Source organism: Cnephaeus nilssonii, assembly GCF_951640355.1.
Source record: "Cnephaeus nilssonii genome assembly, chromosome: 13".
In the NCBI taxonomy this organism is placed as follows: domain Eukaryota; kingdom Metazoa; phylum Chordata; class Mammalia; order Chiroptera; family Vespertilionidae; genus Cnephaeus; species Cnephaeus nilssonii.
The window spans coordinates 6,839,793-6,862,790 of NC_137084.1; the positions used below are offsets into that span (position 1 = coordinate 6,839,793).

Consider the following 22,998-nt stretch of genomic DNA (forward strand, 5'->3'; position numbering starts at 1 on the left):
CGCCCGCCCACAAATCCCAGTGGATTCAGCGCCATGCCAGGGAGGGAAGTCAGGGCAAGGGCATGGGTGGCGTGACTCAGGAGGCCCTGCACCCCCTCTCATTGGATTATGCACCTCAAATGGGTGAATGTATCTCAATAAAGCTGTTAAAACAAAACTGAACAACAAGAAGCCTGAAGAGCCCACAAGCAAATGAAAATATGCTCGCCCAGCCAGTGTGGCTCCGTGGTTGAGCATCAACCTATGAACCAGGAGGTCACGGTTCAATTCCCCATCAGGGCACATGCCCAGCTTTCAGGCTTGATCCCCAGGGTGGGGCGTGCAGGAGGCAACCGATCAATGATTCTCTCTCATCATTGATGTTCCTCTCTCCCTCTCTCTGAAATCCATCAAGATATATTTTAAAAATATGATCCAAGTGCCCACAGGGCTGCTGTGCTCCTTCCCAAGGCTCTGGGGGCATGCTGACCTCAAAAATAACAGTTATTTTAGCAGTAAAAATGGGTCAATTTGGAACAGCAACGATAGCAAAAGCCATAGGCAAGTCCAACAAACAAAGGAGAGGAACATTATTTTAGAGGAACTAGCCTAACGTGGCCTGAAGATTGTAACGTGCTCTTGAGACTGTCTGGATGGTACATGTGATTGGACCAGGTAAGGCCTCTATGCAATGTTTAAGATTTGGGGGTTGGGATGGGGAGTTTCTTGAGTGTGGGGCCCAAGACAAGCCTGGTAAGGAAGTTTCTGGTTCACTAAAACTGCCACCTACCCATCTGGAGCGACCTGCCTCTTTCTTCGATCTCTGTTGGTCCTCTGCATAAGGGGCGGGTTTCAGATCACATCCTGCAAACCCCCAAGAAAGTTTCAAACCTACCATCATTGAACACTATCCAAGATTGCTTTGCATATTTTAAAATTTGGGGCCATGTGTGTTGGAGTCTACATTCTGCAACTCTTATTTCTGAGGTTTTCCTGTCCTGGACCACACTTACTCATCCTATATAATAAAAGGCTAATATGCAAACCGAACAACCAGTCGCTATGATGCGCACTGACCACCAGGGGGCAGATGCTCAATGCAGAAGCTACCCCCTGGTGGTCAGAGCGCTCCCACAGGGGGAGCACCGCTCAGCCAGAAGCCCTGAGATGGGCTTACAGCTGGCGAGTGCAGTGGTGGTGGTGGGAGCCTCTCCCGCCTCCACAGCAGCACTAGGGATGTCTGACTGCCAGTTTAGGCCCTGCAGGGAGCGGGCCTAAGCCAGCAGTCGGACATCCTCCAAGGGCTCCTGGACTGTGAGAGGGTGCAGGCCCGACTGAGGAACACCACCCTTCAAGTGCACAAATTTTGTGCATCAGGCCTCTAGTGTCCAATAAACACCCCAGTGGACTGATCTGCCCCTGCTGGTAGAAATTAGGGGCACTATGTTTGGGTGATTACAAACATTGCTGCAAGTAACATTGGGTGCTGCTCTCTTTGTGTTTCCCTTGGATGTGCATGGGAGAGGGAAACAGGCAGGTGATACACTGAGTGGCCAGATTATTATGATCTCTGAATGCATAATAATCTGGCCACTCAGTGTGTATGTGTGTGTGTGTGTGTGTGTGTGTGTGTGTGTGTATAATATATATATATATATATATATATATATATATATATATATATATATATATATATATTAGAGGCCTGGTGCATGAATTGTGCATGGGTGGGGTCTGGCCAGCCTGGCCAGGGGGAGGAGACATGGGCGGTTGAGGGAACTCCTGGTTCGACTGCTGGTCGAACTCCTGGTCGAGGGGACAATTTACATATTAGCCTTTTATTATATAGGCTATACACTGAGTGGCCAGATTATTATGCGTTCAGAGATCATAATAATCTGGCCACTCAGTGTCTATTATGTGTACCTTTACCTGTCCCAGGTATGCTGTATGTGGCCTGGATGTTGTGTCCAAAGAGGCTAAGTAAAACTGCACCTGTTATAGGCACCCCGAATACCAGCAAAGGTGTTATTGGACACTCTGAGTTGAAGGAAGAGGGCGGTTCTTATCAATCTCGTAGGAAGGAATTCAAATGAGTGACTCCAGACAATTGCGTTGTAGTAAAGCCAATTTCTTAAAGAAGTAAAGAACATTTAGTAAAGAAGCAAGGCAAGCAAATCTATTGGAGTACATCCGGCCTAGAGCACAGATGGGCTGCTCAGCTAGCCCGAGAAGCCGGTGCGGTGGGGATTCAAAGGGTTATATACCCTTCTGTCCATAGGTTTACATTTTTTTAAATTCCTTTGCCAAATATCTTGGCTCAGATTAACCCTGCAGGTTTCCCTTTTACTTTGTTATGGCTTCCCCAGAATTTATGGGAAGCATCTGGCAATTTTATCTTGACAAGCCCCAGCCCCAAGACTGCTGGCTTCTCTGTTTAGACAGTGAGATGAAAACTCCCTTTTCTCTCCGCCCCCCCCCCGCCCCGCCCCCACCTCCGCCACCAATGAAGGAGAGTTCTGGTGGCTCCACAATCTCTCCAGCATTCCATGGTGTCGGCGTTCTGGATTTGGGCTATTCTAATAGGTATGCAGTGGTATCTCGTTGCTGTTCTAATTTTTAATCCCCTGATGACATATGATGTGGAGCATCTTTTCACATGTTTACTTACCATCTGTGTATCTTGTTGGGTGAGATACCTGCTTAGACCTTTGGCCCATTTTAAAATCAGATTGTTCATTCTTTCACCAGTACCAACTGCCTTGTTTATCATCGCTTCATAGTAAAGTTCTCCAACGTTCTCAGTCACTATTGCTTCAGCACATGTCACATGTTTGGTAGCTTCCCACAGTTCTTGGGTATTCTGGTCTGTTTGTTTCTTTTGTTTTGGTCTGTTTTGAGTCTCCATGTCTTTGCTCTTCATTTTAGGAAGTTTCTGTTGTCAGACCCTGAATGAAGCCGGCCGTGTCCAGTTTGAACAAGGAGCTCCTTAATCTTTATGTCTGTTACAGTGTTTTGTTTTTCAGCATTTCTTTTTCATTCTTTCTCAAGATTCCCATCTCTCCGCTCATATGATCCTCATCTAATTCTGGTTCTGATGCTTATTCGGTCTCTTCAAATTGTTTTGTACCCTTTTAGTCTGCCTTGTAATTTTTTATTTTATTTTATTTTATTTTCAGAGAGAGAGGAAGGGAGAGAGAGAAAAACAGAAACATCAACGTAAGAGAGAAGCATAGATTGACTGACTAGGGACCAAACCCAAAACCTAGGCATGTGCCCAGACCAGCAATGGAACCCGCCACCTTTGGGCGCACAGGATGGATGCTCCAACCAACTGAGCCACACCGGCCAGGGCTGCCGTGTAATCTTTCTAGAAAGGCAGATGTGATGTGCTGGGTGAAAGGGGCTGCGGTAAACAGGCCTTTACAAACGAAGAGGTGAAGGGTCGGGCGAGGCTGTGCTCTGTGGTCCTGCCCCTGGTGAGTCTGAGCCCGAGCTTCCCTGCCTTCCCCCTTAGTGGGACAGGATGGCTCGAGTGGCCTCTGTCCCTTACCCCACGTGGGAGGCGAAAGGGGGCTGAAGCCCGGCCAGCATGGCTCAGTGGTTGAGCGACAACCTATGAGCCAGGAGGTCATGGTTTGATTCCTGGTCAGGGCATATGCCCGGTTGCAGGCTCGGTCCCCAGTGTGGGGTGTGCATGGGGCAGCCGATCAATGATTCTCATCATTGATGTTTCTATCCCTCTCTCCCTCTCCCTTCCTCTCTCTGAAATCAATGAAAACATATTTAAAACAAACAAAGAAAATTATTTGAAAAATAATAAGAAGAAGAGGGACTGATAACTTCTAAGCTCCTCACTGGAAGCCAAGCATATCTCTCTCTCTCTTTTTTTTTTTTATATTTTATTGATTTTTTTACAGAGAGGAAGGGAGAGGGATAGAGAGCTAGAAACATCGATGAGAGAGAAACATCGACCAGCTGCCTCCTGCACACCCCCTACCGGGGATGTGCCCACAACCAATGTACATGTCCTTGACCGGAATCGAACCCGGGACCTTTCAGTCCGCAGACCGACGCTCTATCCACTGAGCCAAACCGGTTTCAGCCCAAGCGTATCTCTTGATAACATCTTCCTGAGTCGGCAGCTGTCTTCCCACCCTGTGATGTCATCCTTTGTGTGCTGGATTTTAATGTCACGCTGAAGAGGGAAAGCAAGCCCAGACACCCCACCCCGGAGCCGGGTTGGGCCTGTCGGCTGAGCCTTGTTCCCCTGCCGAACACGAACATTTTCACAGAGCAGCAGCATCAGCCTCACCACCTGTGACCACGATGGACTGACAAAAGCAAGACCGTTCCAGACACATGGCTGAACACAGACAAAGGTGGGCCTTGTCCAGACCACAACAGTGACCGGCTGTTCCTCTGTCCTGGCTAGTGTGCGTGGCAGTCTCCTAGACCCCCGTGCGAGCCTGCGCCTACCGATAAGGTTACAAAGACTTTAGAAACACCCCTGCTTCTTTTTTTATAAAAATAAACTTTTATTGATTTCAGAGGAAGGGAGAGGGAGAGAGAGATAGAAACATCAATGATGAGAATCACCGATCGGCTGCCTCCTGCACGCCCCCTACTGGGGGTTGAGCTCGCAACCCAGGCACGTGCCCTTGACCAGAATCAAACCCGGGACCCTTCTGTCTGCAGGCCAGCGCTCCACCCACTGAGCCAAACCAGCGAAGGCACACCCCTGCTTCTAACAGTACCCAAGCCAGGGCAAAGCCCTCTCCTCAAACCTTTCTCCAAATCACCTCTCCCTGGCAGGCCTCACAGTTCCCCAGGGTCTCACCCGCTGGGTGGCTGAGTGACGGGGCGGCGGTCCTGCGTGGTAGGCGGGGCGGCGGCCCTTGGGCTGTAGGGGGACAGCAAGCGCTGTGTCTATCGGAACATTTCCACCTTGGCAGGAGGGAACACCCACCTTCGCAGGACTCGGAATTCCCCGAGGATTGTCTGTGAAAAGCAGAAAATCATTTCCCTAAATCCCATCTCTTAGTTTTCCTTCAGAACGTCCGGAGACCGTGAACAACTTCAGCGAGGAGGAATCTGACTGCCATTTCCCAAGGAAGGCCTCACGCCGAGGACATTCTGGACCCAAGGATGAGTGAAGGTTCTTCTGACGATGCTAAGGCTGCCTTCTGTGGTGCGGACCTGGGAGACTTCTGAAGCAACATCTGAGATGCTTACAAGCTCTTCCTCAGGGCACCCCCTTTTCTGCAGTCAAGTGCAATGATAGCGGAACCATAGTGAAGCCCCAGCTGCCACCAAGATAGGATCAGACTGTGCCAGCGAGACTGGCCTACATCGGCGCCTCCAGGGAGGGTTCTCTAGGCAGATCCTTGTAGACGAGTGTCTGGGATTGTTGTGGAGCTAACTCGAGTGAACAACCACTGGAGTCCAGACCAAATTAAAATCTAGGGAGCCTTTATTAGCCGGCTGGCGACTGCTCTGCCTTTCTCCACACAGGGAATCCAGACAGCAGCCCCGACCCTTTGTGCAGGACCACTTTTAAGCCCATTAACCACATCCTGTTTTTGCAGAACAAGTAACCCAAGACAAAACAGTTTTTCCCAAGCAACATCAGAGTCGTGCCATTGACAACCATGTTGTTCACAGGGTCATCCTGTTCTTCAGAAAGCTGACAGTGTTCTATGAAAGAAGGCCTACATGCTGGGAAGGCCTACGTGCTGAGATATGGGAAGACCATATCTCAAGGCCTGGCCTGGTGTCAGCACTGACAACTCTATCTGGGGCATAGTCCACGGCCTCTCTGGAAGCATGCTCAAAAATTCCCACTCTCCAACAGGATTACACCGGATTACACCCGCTGCCAGGAACACAGCCCAAATCCTGACTTGCAATAGGAAAGTGGAATTGAAAGCTGCCAGGGCACATCCAAAGGCAAAACCAGTTTTGCATCTTGCCGCTGGCTATTTCAAAGCTGCCTGTCGCCTCAGTGTGAAATTTGGTGCCACCCTCCGAACCAGCAGGCTAACAGGGAAGGAGGTGTTGGGGGGGGGGGGCGGACCCCTGGAGGGACAGCACGCTGGCCCTTCACCCGGCCTGTGGGTCAAACCACGTGACCCTTTCTGGGCCTGCCTGTCATTGCCAGTCTGCATGTGAAGCTGACAGCTTTCGGACCTTCGCCTGCCTGGGTGGGTAGGCCCCCTGGTGGGGAGTCTGGGGAGAGGTGGCCTGTGGCCCTCACTACAGCTGTAGCTCCCACTGCCCCCATGACGGCAGGACCCCGGAATCTGCCAAAGACAACTTAGTATCTGGCTTAGATGGGTTTGTAGCAGATGGGGGGGGGGGGGGGGAGGCTGTGTGGGCTTCATTCAAAGGCAATCACCTTCTGTAGAACTGGGCCCCAAAAGGATGCAGCTGGGGAGGGGGACTCCCTGTAGGTCCGGAGTGTCAATAGCTGAGGTTCATTGAGAGCTTCCCCCAGGCGCCCAAACGCTCTTGGTTGCTGGCACCATTTTTCATGGTGCTTCCGAGGTCAAAAGAAATATCCAACGGCTCTACTTATGAACTACTTTAGGTCTAAATAACTTAATAAGTATGCATGTGTTAATAACTTATTAGTCATTTAGAAAGTAGAATTCACATCATGAGAAAGAAAAAATAGTGCTTTTAATAATTACCAGTACTTACTGATCGGCTGTGCCCTGGCCAGCCTCTCAGACCTCAACATCAGCCCGCACACCCAGCATCATTTCCTGTTCCTTGGTGATTTTCACTTTTTATCCTCAAAACCACAGGAAATCCAGGGACTCAAAGGTACGACGTGAAAGACATGTGGGGAGTGACCTAACGCTGACACTGAACCACCTGGACCTTTGAACTTGCTCAGAAACGTATGGGACCACGGCTTCCCTCTAAAATGTAGGGAACATAGAATATCCTCTGCGCCTTGTGAGTGTGCTGCAGGCGGGGACCTCGGAGCCACCTGCTCAGGGCCTCACACTGGCCTTTCCCTTACAGATACACTTCACAGAGAAGGAACCTGCGGCTGCCACAGGCAGACCCCGGGCCTGCAGTCACAAGCCTGGTTCCAGCGCCCCCTAGAGGCTGAGAGGACAAAACTCAGGTGAGGGCAGTGGGGGGCGGAGGAGGTAGGAGAATCTAGCTAGAGTGGGTGTGGACAGGGTCTGGCCTTCGGAAGGGGGTGGGGGAATGTGGCGCATGAGGAATGGTGTGGCCCAGCAGAGGAACTGTTGGGGTGCAGTTGGGGACTCCATGACCCTACTGTGGCCCCCTTGCCAGTCCTCACCCAGGCGTTTACAGCCTTCAGAGTGGGGTCTCAGTCGCCTCTCCCATAAGGGGCGGCCTCTCAGGTTGGAGGGGGTCTGAATCTCTCCCGGGCATTGAGGCGGAAGCCGGAAGAGGGCAGTGGCCACGTTTACCTGGGCTCGGGCAACCACACTGCTGGCCCACACTGGGCCTAGGGTGACCCTGCCGCGGCTTAGTAGTGGACCCTATCCCCCAGGAGTCTCGGGGAGCTGTGGGCAGAAATGCCCCAACAGATGAAAAAAGGATGGGGGTGGGCAGGGATGCTGTAAAGACTACCGGAGGGGGCAGTGGGACCTGCGTCTCCGGAATCTGTCCCATCCTCCAGACCCGTCACTCTGCCCAGGTCCCCACTTCTTTCTCCTGGGCGGTGGGGGTGGGCCTGGCAAAACTGGGCGGCTTCCCCGAGGGGCGGGACTCCCTGGAGGGGCCAACCTGGTGGGCGGGGCCTAAGGGGGCCAACCTGGTGGGCGGGGCCTAGGGGCAACCTGGTGGGCGGGGCCTTAGGGGGCCAACCTGGTGGGCGGGGCCTAGGGCCAACCTGGTGGGCGGGGCCTAAGTGGCAACCTTGTGGGCGGGGCCTATGGCCAACCTGGTGGGCAGGGCCTAAGGGGGGCAACCTTGTGGGCGGGGCCTAGGGGACCGTCCCCACGTGGGGCAAGTCAAGGCCTCTGACCACGGTGCCCCAGAAACTGGGTCAGCCACTCACACCCTGGGAGCTCTACACTCCTCCACGGCCTGAGACTTCCTGTCAGGACGATACAAAACCTCTTTATTGTTTATTTTGTAGAAAAAGTCGTACCTCTTGGTGGGCCGCAGGGATAGGATGTGCAAAGCGCATGACAAGCTCCACCCAGGCCTGTAGCGGAGAGCTGGGGTAGGACCGGGGAGAAGGGGGGCGGCGCGGGGACCCTCGCCCTGCTCTGGGGCTGGGGCACGTGCTGGGGGGCGGCCGGCCTGGAGAGTGGGTCATGGAGAGCGGCCCCGCGAGGGGTGGGGTCGGCTGTGCTCCCTCAAACCCTAGGCCTTGCCGAGGGATCTCCAGGTCCCACCCCACCTAGGAGGGGGCTGAGGAGCCGAGCCCAGGCTCAAGTGGTCCCCGATTCTGGCGCGGGGGGGGGGGGAGGCTGTTTCCAACCTGGGGAGGGGGCTGGAGGTCCTTCCTGAAGGTAGCGCAGGCATCAGAGGGGCCCCACCCAAAACGCGGTCAACGGAGGCCGGGGCGGCGGCGCCCCTCACTGCTCCTCCGGCCCGTCGCCTTCCTGCGCCTGTTCGTAGGGGCAGGGCCGGCGGCAGACGCCGGCTGGCTCGGGGCCGGGCCCCGCGGGCAGCGGCTCCTCCTCCGCGCCGTCCCCCCGGCCGCCGCCGCCGCCGCCGCCGCCGCCGCGCTCGCCCTCCGCGTCGCTCTCGTCGGAATTGTCCTCCTCCAGGTAGCGGTAGCCGCGCACCTTGTGCTGGGGCCGCGGGATGCGGGGCTGGCGCGGGGCCACGCCCCGCCGCAGCTTCTGCTCCATCGACAAGTAGGAGAGCGTGGCCACCACCAGCGTCAGCAGCAGCACCGCCAGCTTGGCCTGGGGCACAGGGAGGGGTGCTGGGGCTCGCGGGCCGGCGCCCCGCCTCCCCGGCCCAGTCCCTCGCCCCATAGGCCCCTTCCCACCGCCTCCCTGAGCACCCTCCTGCCAGCAAGACTCCATCCCAGCTCCGCCCTCCACGGGCAGATGTGAAGATGCTGAGATGTGCGGGCACAGGCCTGGCCCCCTTTACCAGGGCTTAGGTCCCTCTGTCCCTTACACGCGGGGACCGTAAGTAACGCTTCTCAGATGGTTTCGACGGTAACCCACAGTGAGAAAGAATTCTACCTCATCACTCAGTACCTACACACTCGCATACATACTCCCGGCTACTTCCTATTGTTTCATTTTTTAAATACTGGTCAGGAAGGACCTGCTACACCGACCCGCCCGCCCGCTGAGTGAGAGCAGAGCATGAGGACCCTGCTCCCCAAGGCCAGAAAGGGAGACACACCTTCAGCATCCCTCTGGGAGCCGGACACCTGGTGAACAGGTTCCAGCAACACACAAGGCGGCTGGGATGCCCCACAGGCAAAGAGCAACCCATGAACCCCTCTGAGAGGGGTAAACTGAGGCCCTCAGGAGGTGAGGCAGCAAGTGAAGGCTGGGTTTGGGGCCAACCCTTGGTGAGTGGTGCCCTCCCGGGGCTACGAGGCCGGGGGGGGGGGGCACTCAGAAGGGATCTGTTGCCTGAGCTGGGGGATGGTGGGGTGCCTAATGCCCCAGAGGTCCTCCCCACCCCACTCCGCCTCACCTTCATGGGCAGGCTGGAGCCCAGGTACACAACGAAGATGGCCACTGCCTGCCACCAGTGGTAGATGGTGAAGATGAAGTCTTGCCTCTCTTTGTCCTCGTACAGGATCCCCAGCAGTGCTGTGGCAGACGGAGTAGGGCAGGGATGGGAGTAATGTCACCCGGGGCACGGGGGCCTGATCTCCCACTAGTGCTCCTCCTAGGCTGTGCAGGGTCCCAGGCCTCGCCTAGAAAGCGGTAGACCGGTCCTGGCCTGCCCCCTAGTGGATATGCCGGTTACTACTCTGCCCGGGCAGCTGAGCAGAGCAGAGATGAGATGGGATGCAGGTGGGCCTCGCTCTGGGGCTGGAAACGTTTGTGCCAATCACATCCTGGCCCCTTTGAGGCCCCAGCTGTTCAGAGCCAGGCCTGCCTGGACTTTCTCCTCCTCTCCCCTGGCTCAGGGAGGGCAACCTGCTTGCAGCAATGAGCTTTCTACAAATGAAGCCTGCCGCTGGGGGATTTGAACACATTTCCCTAAGAATCCTCCCTGGGGTGGGCAGGAGAACGGGACAGAGAGTCAGGGACTCAGACTGAATGCCCAGGCCGGTAAAGCGAGAGAGTTGGCAGGAGAACGGGACAGAGAGTCGGGGACTCAGACTGTATGCCCAGGCCGGTAAAGCGAGAGAGTTGGCACAGAGATGTGGATTCAAATGCTGGCTCTATGGGTGACTTAGAGAAGTCAGCTCCCCAGGCCACTGTTCCCATCTGGAAAATGAGACCAGGCAATATATGTTATACTTACACTGTGAGGTTTTAATGTGAAAAAGCCCGCACAGCACCTGGCAAATCGTACGACATGAACACCCCCACCGTAAGCCCTGCAGGGTGACTGTACCCCATGGGGCTGCTGTGAAGGGACATGGAGTCCCAGGGTCCACAAAGAGGGGACAGGAAGCAGAGCTGGAAAGAAGAGGATGTTGGGACCAGGCCCAAGTCCAGCCGTGACATGGGTCCAAGGTACCCAGGCTGGATGCTGCCCAGAGCTGGCTGCCCCTGAGCAAAACAGCCACGAGAGCGTGGTCCAGGGCGTGGGCTCCACCCCTGACTCTCTCTCTGGTGGTAAGTGCTGGGGTCACCTGAGCAGCCCTGCCCCGCCTGCAGCAAGCATGACCTCCACCGTGCCACACCCCCTGGGGCGATGTTCAAAAAAACGGTTAACAGCACCGGCCCCTCAGAACAGATGCCGATGTGGAGGACCCCGATGGCTGAGCTGTGTGTACCCACTGCATGTCACTGGCATATGCCCACTGAGGGCAGAGGTCATCACAGCGCTGAACTCTGACCCACTGCCTCCTTTCCACCAACAGGGCCCCGCTTCCCGCTGCCCCGACCCCAGCAGCCCAGACGTGGGGCCTGGACTCTGCAGACCAGCACTGGGCGTCACCAGGCCCCCAGGTCCTCTCTGTAAAGGCCACACCTACACCTACACCTGGGTGTGGACAGGGCCGCCTGCGCTTCCCATGCAACTAGGGCACAGACACGGAATCTGCTGCCGTGTCATGAAAACGATGTCAAATGGGCCCTGTCCCTGGTATGAAAGCAGAGTATCCCCAAAATGTTTTTCACAATGTCCTTCAGAGGTTTCCACAGAGCCCATACCCACCCCAAGTAGCCACAGATGTCACACTGAGCCCTCAGTGTCACAGGGCCCCATGCCCACCCTGGGGTACCCACTGCATGTCCATGGCATAGGACTCCCACACCAGCCCCCAGGTGCCCACACGTCTCCCCATCTGTCCCTACGATGGCCACGGAACTTCTATCCACCTCTGTGATGTCCACAGGGATCCACAGTTACCTCTACCATGTATACGGGACCCCATGACAGACCTCCCGTGGGTCTATGGGACCCCATGTCTGGCCCTGGGATGTATGTGCTACCCCCAACTGCCCAGCCGTCCCAGTGCCCATGGCTATACTCACTGGAGAGTCCGGTCTTGTTGAGGCCACTGCCCACACCCCAGAGGACGGCTGCTACATAGAGGATCCAGATGTGTTGCAGGACCCGAGGTTTGGGGGCCCAGAAAAAGAGGCTGAGAGTGAGCAGCAGGTGCAGTCCGGCCCCAGACAGCAGGGGCACCTGGCGGGGCAGCCACAGCCCCAGCAGGCCCAGGACTGAAGAGGCTGAGGCGCCCAGGCCGTAAGCCATGAGGAGGTAGGCCAGGCGCTCCAGACCCACGGAGCACACACCATAGCCCTGGGGGGGGGGGGGGGGGGGGGACGGGGTGGACGTGTGAGGTCAACTGGCCAAGGCTCTAGCCCTCCCCACATGAGGCCTCCACCCTGCCCTCTCTGGGCCACCTTGGGGCTAACCCCCTCCAAGGCTCAAGGCTCTTAGGAAGGTTGAGGGGAGGAGGGGGAGGGAGCAGAGAAAATGCTCGGACATTGTTCCCAGGCACCAAAGCTGCACCCCACAAGGAACCAAATACCTTATGGGTGTTATCCTATCTCAATCATGTAACCCCTCCGGGAGCGAACCCCTCCTCACTTCACAGAGGAGGAAACAGGCTCAGAGAGGTTGAAATAATGTGTCCAAGACAGAGGGGAAATAAAGGAAGGGAAGAGGGAGGGGAATGTTTGGGACATATTTGTACATACTTAGACCCGTACTCAAAACTTAGTCGCTGTTTATCTGAGGTTCAGACTGAACCACACAGACTGTGTTTCACTGCCGTCCCCGCAGGCTGTACCTACCAGCGCGAGGCCCGTGCAGGCAAAGAGCACCTCGAAGCCGCTGTAGACGAAGAAGGGCACGAGGTGGCGCAAGCGGAAGTCGCGCACGTGCTTGAAGGGCAGCTGGAAGATGTTGCCCCAGCCCACACTGCGCAGGTCGATCTCCTCCGTGGGCCGGTACGCGGCCCCGCACAAGCCCAGCACCTGCGGACCCGCGCCGTGAGGGGGCGGGCAGCCAGGCACCGGCCCCGCCCCTAGATATCCGCCCCGCCTCTCGGTACAAAGCCCCGCCCCTAGATATACGCCCCGCCTCTCGGCACAAGGCCCCGCCCCTAGATATCCGCCCCGCCTCTCGGTACAAAGCCCCGCCCCCAGACACACCCACAGGCCCCCGCCTCGCGTCCAAGCCAAGCTCACACCCTAGCCACGCCCCCAACGCCTCAATTCTGCCCTCAGTAGCGCCCCCCGCGTTGGAGCCACACCGTCCACCCCCAGCCCAGGTCACGGCCAGTCCCCTCCAACACAGTCTCCACCTCAACCCCAGACCAAGTCTGTACCCCTCCAACTCCACTCTCAGTCCACAGGCATCTTCCTGCCCTATTGCCCCAAGGCTCAGAGGGGCGACTCCCCAGGACTCAGCCCTGGCTCCCCACTCAGACCACAGGAGCCAGCCACCGCCCAGACTGCACCCTTATTTCCCCGCCTCAGTCCCCAGACTTCATTGACTCCGCCCCATCCCCCAGTCCTGGGCCGCACCAGCAGCATGGCCACGAAGGCCACTGCCATGAGCACGCTCTCCACCACAATGAGGTTTCGGCTCCGCGGCAGCGTCTTGAGAACCGTCTTGTTGAAGCCGCTGAGGATGCCCTGGCTGTTGGTACCTGAGAAGCGGTGGTGAGAGCATTGTGAGCAGGAAGGAGGGCACACTCTCAACTCAATCACAAAGAAATGCAGCATGGCCGGTGGGCCGGTGGGCGGGAGGGGAGGGTTAGAGGGGACAGGCGAGGGCAATGCATGCAAAGGCAGGGTTCCTTGGAGAGCAGTTTGGATGTGAGGGCCACTAGGGCTGAACATACTCCAAGGAAAGGAACACCTTCCTCCATCCCCCTTCCCACCCCCATCCCCCTTCCCATCCTATTGCACAGAGGCTAGGGTTGGGGGGCCGGCGCCAGTGCATCCCCCACATCTATACATTCATCTTGCACTGACTGAGCTTTGAGGGTAGGACTTGACCCCAAGAGAGATCCCATAGGCAGCTTGATCCCAGATGGCACCTCCCCCAGGCAGCCTTCCCTGATACATCCCTCCCCCCTTGCTGGGTCAGATTAAATACATACTCTAACAGGGCCTTGTGCCTCGCCCACCAGAGCCCTGGGGCCCCGGACTTTCAGCCCTGAACCCTATGAGAGAGAGCATCCTCTGCCCTGGAGGGCCCAGGGTCCGCAGGATAACTCAGTGGGGGAGGTGAGCAGGGCTTGGGGACCCCATCCCCCTGAGGACTGACCGCAGCTGTGCACATTGTTCAGAGTGTGGTTCAGGTCGTACAGGTAGTGATTCAGGAAGTAGATCATGGGCAGTTGGGCGCAGGCGAAGCTCAGCTGTGGGCAGGAGGCACAGGCATGATCTGGGCGGGGTCTTGGCACAGCCTTGGGGGGACGGGAGCCCTCCCTCCTCTGGGGTGGCCTGCTGGTAGAGGGGGATAGCCCAATGCCAGAGGACTTCCCCCTGGTCAGCACTGTGGACAGCCAGGGAATGAGGTTTTAATGAGGGGTAAGCAAGCAGGGGAACTAGGAGGCTGACAAGACTGGAATGGGGTCCAATGTGTGGGTTCTCAGGCTAGAGTACCCCCCCGGGCCCCACATGTGGCACTCACATGGAAGAAGCTATAGAAGATGGTTTGGAAGACCAGGAGATAGGGCGCGTGGGAGCCCCGCGGTGGGCGCTGCTGCGGGCCCTGCTCATCCCGCTCCTTGTAGTGGGAGTACTCATAGTACTTCTGGGCCATCCTGGACCACAAAGGAGAAGGCTTTCCCCAGCCCAACCTCTGCCGGACACCTCTGCTTCCTGCACCCACAGCTATGGGCTGGCAGCCCCTGCATCTTATGGATGGGGAAACTGAGGCCCAGAGGGCAGAGGGGCCAATCCCAGGTCCTCTGGCCAAGGTTGGCAAAGCAGCAGGGGCCTAGCCAGGTCTCCAGCTTCCCGCCCTGCTGCCCACCAGGCTCACCTGGTGATGTAGTTGCCCATGGAGGCCCAAAGAGGCACGATGGCCATGCCCAGGGCCACGGCTGAGGGCACAAGTGTGTAGTAGCGTTCCCAGTAGTTGGTGGAGACAAAGAGGGCGTAGATGCCCACGCCCAGGAACATCATCCACTTGGTGCCAAAAAACCTATGGGCATTGAGAGATGCTGGTGTCACGGGCTTATCGGACTGCCAGGGCCAATAGCAGAGGGCCCACAACGCTCAGTGCATGAGGCTGTGTGAGGTGGGGGGAGACCCCTGGCCTGGGAATCAAGGACTCTAAGATAGAAACTCAGAGATAGGGACTTGCTGAGTGGCTTCAGGTCAGCCAGGCATCCAAACATCTGTTTTCGAGGCTGTCATGTGGGCACAGAGCCCAAACCATGACCATCTCCTAGCCACGGCAAGGACGGAAGGAGGTAAGGCAGGGTGAGGGTGTCAGGTGTCAGTGGCTTGTGGGCACATCCAGCCCTCATTTGAGTTCTGGGCTGACTCACCAACCCCCTTTTCCTCACTCATGTGCTGGGACTGCAGGGCCCAGGCACATGTCCAAGGGACTTGACCCAAACTGGCTCAAGGAAACTTAGGAGCAGAGACAGGAAGAGGCTCCAGTGCTGGCCAGCAGCAGGGCCAGCACCTCGGTATCCCTTCCTCCCTGCCACTGCTCTTCCAGGCCATGTGGTCAGTCAGGAAGGCTCCTCCTCGCTGGCTCTGAGAAAACGTCACACGGTATTCAAAGGGGCTTGACAAGCAACAGATAAGGGTCTATTCAGGGCCTGGAGGCTGTTCAGGCTGAAAACCACCGCCCAGATCTCGGTGTTGTTTGTTAAGGATTTGTGCTCATTAGTTCCCTTTGGTTCCCAGGCAGCTCAGAGTGAAATGACCCTGGCTTTCTGATACAATAGCTTTCTCTTCTATCACAGGGCCCGGGTTCATACAGCCAGTGAAAAATCAGCCTGGTGGTTTGGGCAAGGAGCAAGGATGGGGGTTTTGAGCCACTCTGCCCAGGTTCAAACCTTCAGTCTGCCACGTGCTGCCTGTGGGACTTGGGCAAGCTGTTCAATCTCTTGGCTCCTCCGTGTCTAAGCTCAGAGCATCTACCTCAACTGGTAAGGAATGAGGTAACACTTATAAAAGAGCCCAGCACATAGGAAATGAGATGAGCTGGCAGCTGTTCTTAATAGCGATGGGTTTCAAGAGCCATATGGCCTTTCATAAGCCTGTGACCTAGTAAGGGCCCTAGTGGGAATTTATCTTAGAAACTTTCTTTCTTTCTTTTTTCATTTTATGAAGAAAAGAGCTACAAAGCACATAGTGAATGTGCAAAAAAGGAGAGGGCACCCTACCGGCGTGGCGCAGTGGTTGAGCATCAGCCTATGAACCAGGAGGCCATGGTTTGAGTCCTGATCAGGGCACATGCCCAGGTTATGGGCTCGATCCCCAGTAGGGGGCGTACAGGAAACAGCCAAGCGATGATTCTCATCATTGATGTTTCTATCTCTCTCTCTCCCTCGCCCTTCCTCTCTGAAATCAATAAAAATTTTTTTTTTTTTTAAAAAGGGCTTGGGAGGGATTTTCCTTTTTCTGGTTTCAATTATGACTCTCACACTGTTTGTGCAATTGTGATAAAGATTCTCTTTTTAAAGATAAGGGAACTGAAACCCATCTGTTTTGTCCACTGGTCTCTGGCCTGAGCACAGACCCACCGCCATTGGATAGCGTGTCTGTGGAGGGATTTTTGCAGTGGCCGGAGGCTGGCTGGAGGCCTTCCAGCTCAGTCTAAAGCAGGCCTTCGGGGGGGGGGGGGGGGGGGGCCCTGCCCAGCCGCGTCCTTTCCATGAGAAAGGTCCCTCTCCACCAGCCACAGCTGATTGGCAGGGGGGAGGGGGTGTGCCACAGAGGAGGGCACGAGGCCAACGCCACGTGGGTCACAGGCCCGCTGAGGGAAGGAGCCTGAGTGAATTCCAGCTGCTTGAAACCCACTGTGTCCTGGGCAAAGCTCTTGTTTCCTCCCCCGAACCCAGGCTTCCCCCTCCTCTCTCGCCCCTCCAGGGAGGCCAGGCGTCTCCCAACTCCCTCTGACTCCCAAGCCCCCCAGGGCAGCCCCTGCGCCCCTTCAAGCTCAGGGTGACGCCCCGCCCCTTGGGGACAGCCGTGTGCACCTGATGAGCACAGGCGTGTAGAGGAGCGCCGCGATGGGCGTCACGTTGATGCCGATGAGCATCTTGCTGTCGATGTCGGGCAGCCCCATGTTGCCGTACTTCACCTCGCGGTAGGTCTCGTCATAGTGCAGGATCAGCTGCATCTGCAGGAGACCTGGGGACAGGGAGCTGCAGGGGCGGCCCGGCTGGGGGCGGCCACGCAGAGCAAGCGGAGGCTGGAACACTTTTACCAAAGGGTCCCCGCATCCTACGCCCTGGCGGGGCCTGGAGGACAGAGCGGGGAGCCAGGCGTCCTGCCAGCTGTGCAGCGTCAGCGACTTGATCCCCGTCTCCCGCCCCACCTGCCTCGCCCCGCAGGTCTCTGGGGTCCCAGCCCCTGGCCCCCACGTTCCCCTAGGCTGGGGCCCGGAGACACTGCCCGGTCTCCCCCACCCCCACGTGGGGAGGGGAGGCAACTGCAGCTGCGCGGGCCGCGGACTGGGAAGTGAAAGGGGAAGGGAGACCGACCGGCCCGAAGGTTTCTCTTTCCCAGACCGGTCTGGGCAGGGAGGGCGGAGGGGTGGGGGCCGAGAGGCCCTGGGGTCGGGCGCCAGTGCCCCGGAGGCGGCCCGCCCCCCCCCCGCCCCCCGCCGGCAGGGGCAGGTACACACCCAGGTAGACGGCGTAGGTGAGCATGCCGCCCGCGCTGGCCGCCAGCACGTTCTTGAGCACCCCGAGGCGCTTGCGGCGGTAGTAGCGGCGCTCCTCCTCCTCCTCGTTGTAGTTGGGGTACGCGCCCACCAGCTCGTCCAGCTGCGGGGCACGCACGGCGCTCGCACGGTCGGCGCCCGGGGCTCCCACCCCACCCCCGGGGCTGCATCTCCACCCCATCCCGGAGCACCCGGCCCCCCCGGGCCCCCGCGCCCTCTCACGGTCCCGTCCCCGCTCACCGGGGCCCCGGCCCCGTCGGGAAGCCCGAGTCGGTCCTCATCGCCCTGCGGCCCCGCGGCCCCCGCCACCGGGTAGAGGGGCGGCTCGGCCATGGCCTGTCCTCGCCAGGGGACGGGTGGTGGCGGCCCGGTGTCCCAGCAGCGGTTCGGTCCCGCACTTCCTCCGGGAGGTGGGGACCTGCCCCGCCCCGCCCCCTTCCTACCCGCGGAGGAGTGGCCCCCAGCGCCGCTGCGGAGGTGGTGTGTGTGCGTGTGTGTGTGTGTGTGTGTGTGTGTGTGTGTGTGTGTTAGAGGGGAGTGTCTATGTGAGACCAGGACCCAGTCTCAGGCATGTGAGATGCTGGTTCAAATCCCCACTCAGCCACCTCCTGGCTTTGTGTCTTTGGGAATTAACTCCGCTTCTCTGTGCCTCAGTTTCCTCATCTGTAAAACGGGGTGCTGGGCACTACTTCCTAGGGCTGTTGCTGGATTGAGTTAAAGAAAAGCTTTAGAAGAGGTCTAGGCCCACAATAAGCTCCCCTCAGTGTGACTACGGTCATCCCTAGCCCCACCTCCAGGCCCCAGTTGGTGTGTCTGCAGGTCAGCAAAGAGCCCCCCTAGCAGCCCCCACCCCCAAAGGGCTCCTACCACAGGACAGGGCGGCCTGTGCCACCTCCCAGGCACCTCCAGCTTCAGTTTTGGCATCTGCAAGGGGAAGCTGTGGCCAGGCCACACGGAGGCCCTGATTGCGGTGGCTGCTGGGCTACAGTGGGGTGACCCCATCACCACCCTGCAGGAGGGTTCAGAGCCTCCCACTGGGTCCAGGGCTGCAGGGGGAGCCCATGAAGTTCCAGCCTTACCCGAGGGGACACCAGAGCACTGGCTGTTTCCCTGGTTACAAACACGTGGGAAGATTTTTAAACCATGCATTTCCCAGGATAGTCTCTTCAACAAAAGGTGCTGGAAAAACTGGATAACCACATGTAGACAAATGAGATGGGACCTTTATCTCACACCACTTACAAAAATTAAATCTAAATAGATTAGATTTAAACAGAAGACCCGAGACCATGAAATTCCTAGAAGAAAAGGAAGGGAAGAAGCTCTTTGACATTGGTGTCAATCTCAAAAATAAAACAGCTGGTTATTTTACCAGCAAAACGGGTTTATTCAGAGGAATTGGAATGGCAGAGGAATTGCAATTCGGTACATGTTAGCCATGGCAAACCTTAGGTAAGTCTGGAGAAAAAAGGAGAGAAATGTTACTTTATAGAGAAAAAGGGTGAGTTGGGAGGGGCTGTTATAAACAACATGAGGCCCGGTGCATGAAATTCACACACTGAGGGAGAGGTGGGGGTAGGGGGGGAAGGTCCCTCAGCCTGGCCTGCACCCTCTCGCAGTCCGGGAGCCCTTGGGGATGTCCAACTGATGGCTTAGGCTGTGGGGAGCAGGCCTAAGCTATCAGTTGGACATTCTTAGCGCTGCCGCGGAGGTGTGAGAGGCTCCCGCCACTCGCCAGCCCTGAGCCGGGCTTCTGACTGAGCGGTGCTTCCCGTGGGAGTGCACTGACCACCAGGGGGCAGCTCCTGCATTGAGTGTCTGCCCCCTCGTGGTCAGTGCACGTCATAGCAACTGTTTGTTCAGCTGTTTGGTTGATTTGCATATTAGCCTTTTATTATATAGGATGTCCATTGGAAGAAACCGGGAGTTCTGAAGTGTAGTAGCTTTCCATTGGCTGAGTCATGGACGTTTCTCATTGGCTAGGTCTGTTGCTAGGCAAGGAGAAAATCTTCCCTCCTCCCACTAGAGTAGCAAGATAGGCTTCTTTCTGTTGGAGTCTGCAGGTGTGGTGAGTGGTAGTGCATGAGAGCACGGCTTCTAACTCTGTCTTAAATGAGGTTTCCTTTATTCCTTTTCACATTGGTCTTGGCAATGATATTTTTGATATGACACCAAAAGCACAAACAGGAGAGAAAAACCAACAAGTGAAATCACATCAAATGTAAAAGCTTCTGCTCTGCAAAAGAAACAATAAAAATACAAAGGCAAGCCCAGACAGTGTGGCTCAGTGGTTCAGCATCAACCAGGAGATCTTGGGTCCATTCTTGGTCTGAGTACATGCCTGGGTTTCGGGCTCGATCCCCAGTAGGGGGCATACAGGAGGCAGCCAATCAATGATTCTTTCTCATCAATGATGTCTCTCTCTTTCCCTCTCCTTTCCTCTCTGAAATCAATAAAAATATATTTTAAAAAAATACAAAGAAGCCCACCCAGCTTGGCTCAGTGGAGAGAGCATCAGCCTGTGGACGGAAGGGCCGCGGGTTCGATTCTGGTCAAGGGCATGTACCTCGGTGGCAACCTTGGTTGTGGGCTCCATTCACAGTACTGGCCTGTGTGTCCTGGAGGAAACCAATCAAATCTCTTGCATCCGTGTTTCTCTCTCTCTGTCTCTCCTCCTCCCTTCCACTCTCTCTCTTAAAAAAAAAAAAAAAAAAGGCAACCTACAGAATAGGAGAGAATATTTGCAAACCATGTGTCAGACAAGAGGCTAATATCCAAAATTTATAAGTAACTCAAACAACTCAATAACGAAACAAACAATTCAATTAAAAAATGGGAAGAGGAACTAACTAGATATTTATTTCCAAAGAAGACATCCAAATGGCCAACAGATAATGAAAAGGTGCTCAACATCACTAATCATCAGAGAAATGCAAACCAAAACCACGATGAGATAGCACCTCACACCTGTCAGAATGGCTGTCATCCAGTAACAACTGCGGGCCTGGGGCTAGAAGGAAGGGGACTGCTGTGCACTTAGTGGGACTGTAAACTGGCCCAACCACTTCGGAGAAGAGTAGAGAGTGTTTTCCTTCTGCTTTTCTGTGGTTTAATCGTGTGTCCCCCAGGCGACCGCTCACCCTGTGTCCCTCACGCAGAGGCTTGTGTCAGACACTCAGCCGGTGCTCAGTAAATGTGGTGGGTGGTGGGCGAGTGGCTGGGTGACAGATGCCTATCCTAGAAGCCTTGCTGGGAGGCGGAGAGCTGGGGGTGTGGAGTGCATGCATTTGCGGAGGCTTCGGGCTGAGAGGTGGTGGAACTTTCTCCAGACCACACCCACGTGCAGACATAGGTACAGACCACAGGTGGAGTCATGCCAGTGGTGCCCAGAGGTGGGACATGTGGAAGGAGCAGGAGAGAGGGCAGGACCCGAGGCCCAGGGGCAGGGCGGAGGCGAGGATGCAGGGGGTGCTGGGAGGTCAGGAGGCTGGAGGCATGGTCAGGGAATGGACATCAGTGAAGACCAAGTCCAGGGTGTGGCCATGGCGCCGGGTGGGGAGGGATGAGGAGGCGCAGGAGGCCGTGGGGGGGGGTAATGTGGGGGAGGGATGAGGAGGGACAGGAGGCCGCGGGGGTAATGTGGGGGAGGGATGAGGAGGGACAGGAGGCCGCGGGGGTAATGTGGGGGAGGGATGAGGAGGGACAGGAGGCCGGGGGGGTAATGTGGGGGAGGGATGAGGAGGGACAGGAGGCCGGGGGGGGGTAATGTGGGGGAGGGATGAGGAGGTGCAGGAGGTCGCGGGGGGTAATGTGGGGGAGGGATGAGGAGGTGCAGGAGGCCGCGGGGGTAATGTGGGGGAGGGATGAGGAGGTGCAGGAGGCCGAGGGGGTAATGTGGGGGAGGGATGAGGAGGCGCAGGAGGCCGTGGGGGTAATGTGGGGGAGGGATGAGGAGGGACAGGAGGCCGCGGGGGTAATGTGGGGGAGGGATGAGGAGGGACAGGAGGCCGAGGGGGTAATGTGGGGGAGGGATGAGGAGGGACAGGAGGCCGGGGGGGGGGGGTAATGTGGGGGAGGGATGAGGAGGTGCAGGAGGCCGCGGGGGTAATGTGGGGGAGGGATGAGGAGGTGCAGGAGGCCGAGGGGGTAATGTGGGGGAGGGATGAGGAGGCGCAGGAGGCCGTGGGGGTAATGTGGGGGAGGGATGAGGAGGGACAGGAGGCCGCGGGGGTAATGTGGGGGAGGGATGAGGAGGGACAGGAGGCCGCGGGGGTAATGTGGGGGAGGGATGAGGAGGTGCAGGAGGCCGAGGGGGTAATGTGGGGGAGGGATGAGGAGGGACAGGAGGCCGAGGGGGTAATGTGGGGGAGGGATGAGGAGGTGCAGGAGGCCGAGGGGGTAATGTGGGGGAGGGATGAGGAGGGACAGGAGGCTGCGGGGGTAATGTGGGGGAGGGATGAGGAGGTGCAGGAGGCCGAGGGGGTAATGTGGGGGAGGGATGAGGAGGGACAGGAGGCCGCGGGGGTAATGTGGGGGAGGGATGAGGAGGTGCAGGAGGCCGAGGGGGTAATGTGGGGGAGGGATGAGGAGGGACAGGAGGCCGCGGGGGTAATGTGGGGGAGGGATGAGTAGGTGCAGGAGGCCGAGGGGGTAATGTGGGGGAGGGATGAGGAGGGACAGGAGGCCGCGGGGGTAATGTGGGGGAGGGATGAGGAGGGACAGGAGGCCGCGAGGGTAATGTGGGGGAGGGATGAGGAGGTACAGGAGGTCACGGGGGTAATGTGGGGGAGGGATGAGGAGGGACAGGAGGCTGCGGGGGGGGGGGGGATAATGTGGGGGAGGGATGAGGAGGCGCAGGAGGCCGCGGGGGTAATGTGGGGGAGGGATGAGGAGGGACAGGAGGCCGCGGGGGGGGGGGGATAATGTGGGGGAGGGATGAGGAGGCGCAGGAGGCCGCGGGGGTAATGTGGGGGAGGGTTGAGGAGGGACAGGAGGCTGCGGGGGGGGGGTAATGTGGGGGAGGGATGAGGAGGTGCAGGAGGCCGCGGGGGGGGGGGTAATGTGGGGGAGGGATGAGGAGGCGCAGGAGGCCGCGGGGGGGGGTAATGTGGGGGAGGGATGAGGAGGTGCAGGAGGCCGCGGGGGGGGTAATGTGGGGGAGGGATGAGGAGGTGCAGGAGGCCGGTGGGGGCAGTGGACTTGGATGCCCTGGAGGATGCGGAGATGTGTCCAGGCGGAGGGAAGAGGGCTGGGAGGCGGCAGTGCGTCCTCAGGGCGCGGGCTTAATGGAGCAGAAGGTGGGCGGCCGGGGCCCACAGGCTCTGCACCGAGTGAGGAAGACACCAAGACGGACCCCTAGCTCCTCCGGGGAGTGCGCCCCTCTCAACCCATATTGGAAAGGGGCCCTTGGGCCTGGGGATAGACTAGCATCTCCGGTCCATAAGGGACCCCCCTCTCTGTCCCCTTCGCCGCCCGAGCCACTAAGGAAGGAAGCAATTCAGCCAAGTGCGTTGGGCCGGCAGCCACCTCTCCCCCGCTGGCTCCAACAGA

General features: G+C 57.5%; 1 protein-coding gene across 3 annotated transcripts; it reads right to left on the minus strand.

The window, feature by feature from the left end:
* Positions 1–8,068: 8,068 nt before the first annotated feature.
* On the minus strand, positions 8,069–17,846 carry UNC93B1 (unc-93 homolog B1, TLR signaling regulator; the record flags this gene model as incomplete). 3 transcript variants are annotated; one of them, XM_079789445.1, is made up of 11 exons in its annotated part: positions 17,689–17,846; positions 17,410–17,551; positions 16,760–16,913; positions 14,584–14,745; positions 14,230–14,362; positions 13,861–13,954; positions 13,113–13,237; positions 12,378–12,560; positions 11,607–11,880; positions 9,643–9,761; positions 8,069–8,888 (listed from the first exon to the last, which is right to left on the minus strand). In XM_079789445.1, the coding sequence occupies exons 1-11, from the start codon at positions 17,779–17,781 to the stop codon at positions 8,553–8,555; spliced, it is 1,815 nt and encodes a 604-aa protein (XP_079645571.1). In that variant the 5' UTR covers positions 17,782–17,846. The 3 variants fall into 3 exon arrangements, with proteins under 3 accessions (XP_079645571.1, XP_079645570.1, XP_079645572.1); XM_079789444.1 differs by having other exon boundaries at positions 16,760–17,551; XM_079789446.1 differs by lacking the exons at positions 8,069–8,888; positions 11,607–11,880 and having other exon boundaries at positions 9,645–9,761.
* Positions 17,847–22,998: the final 5,152 nt, after the last annotated feature.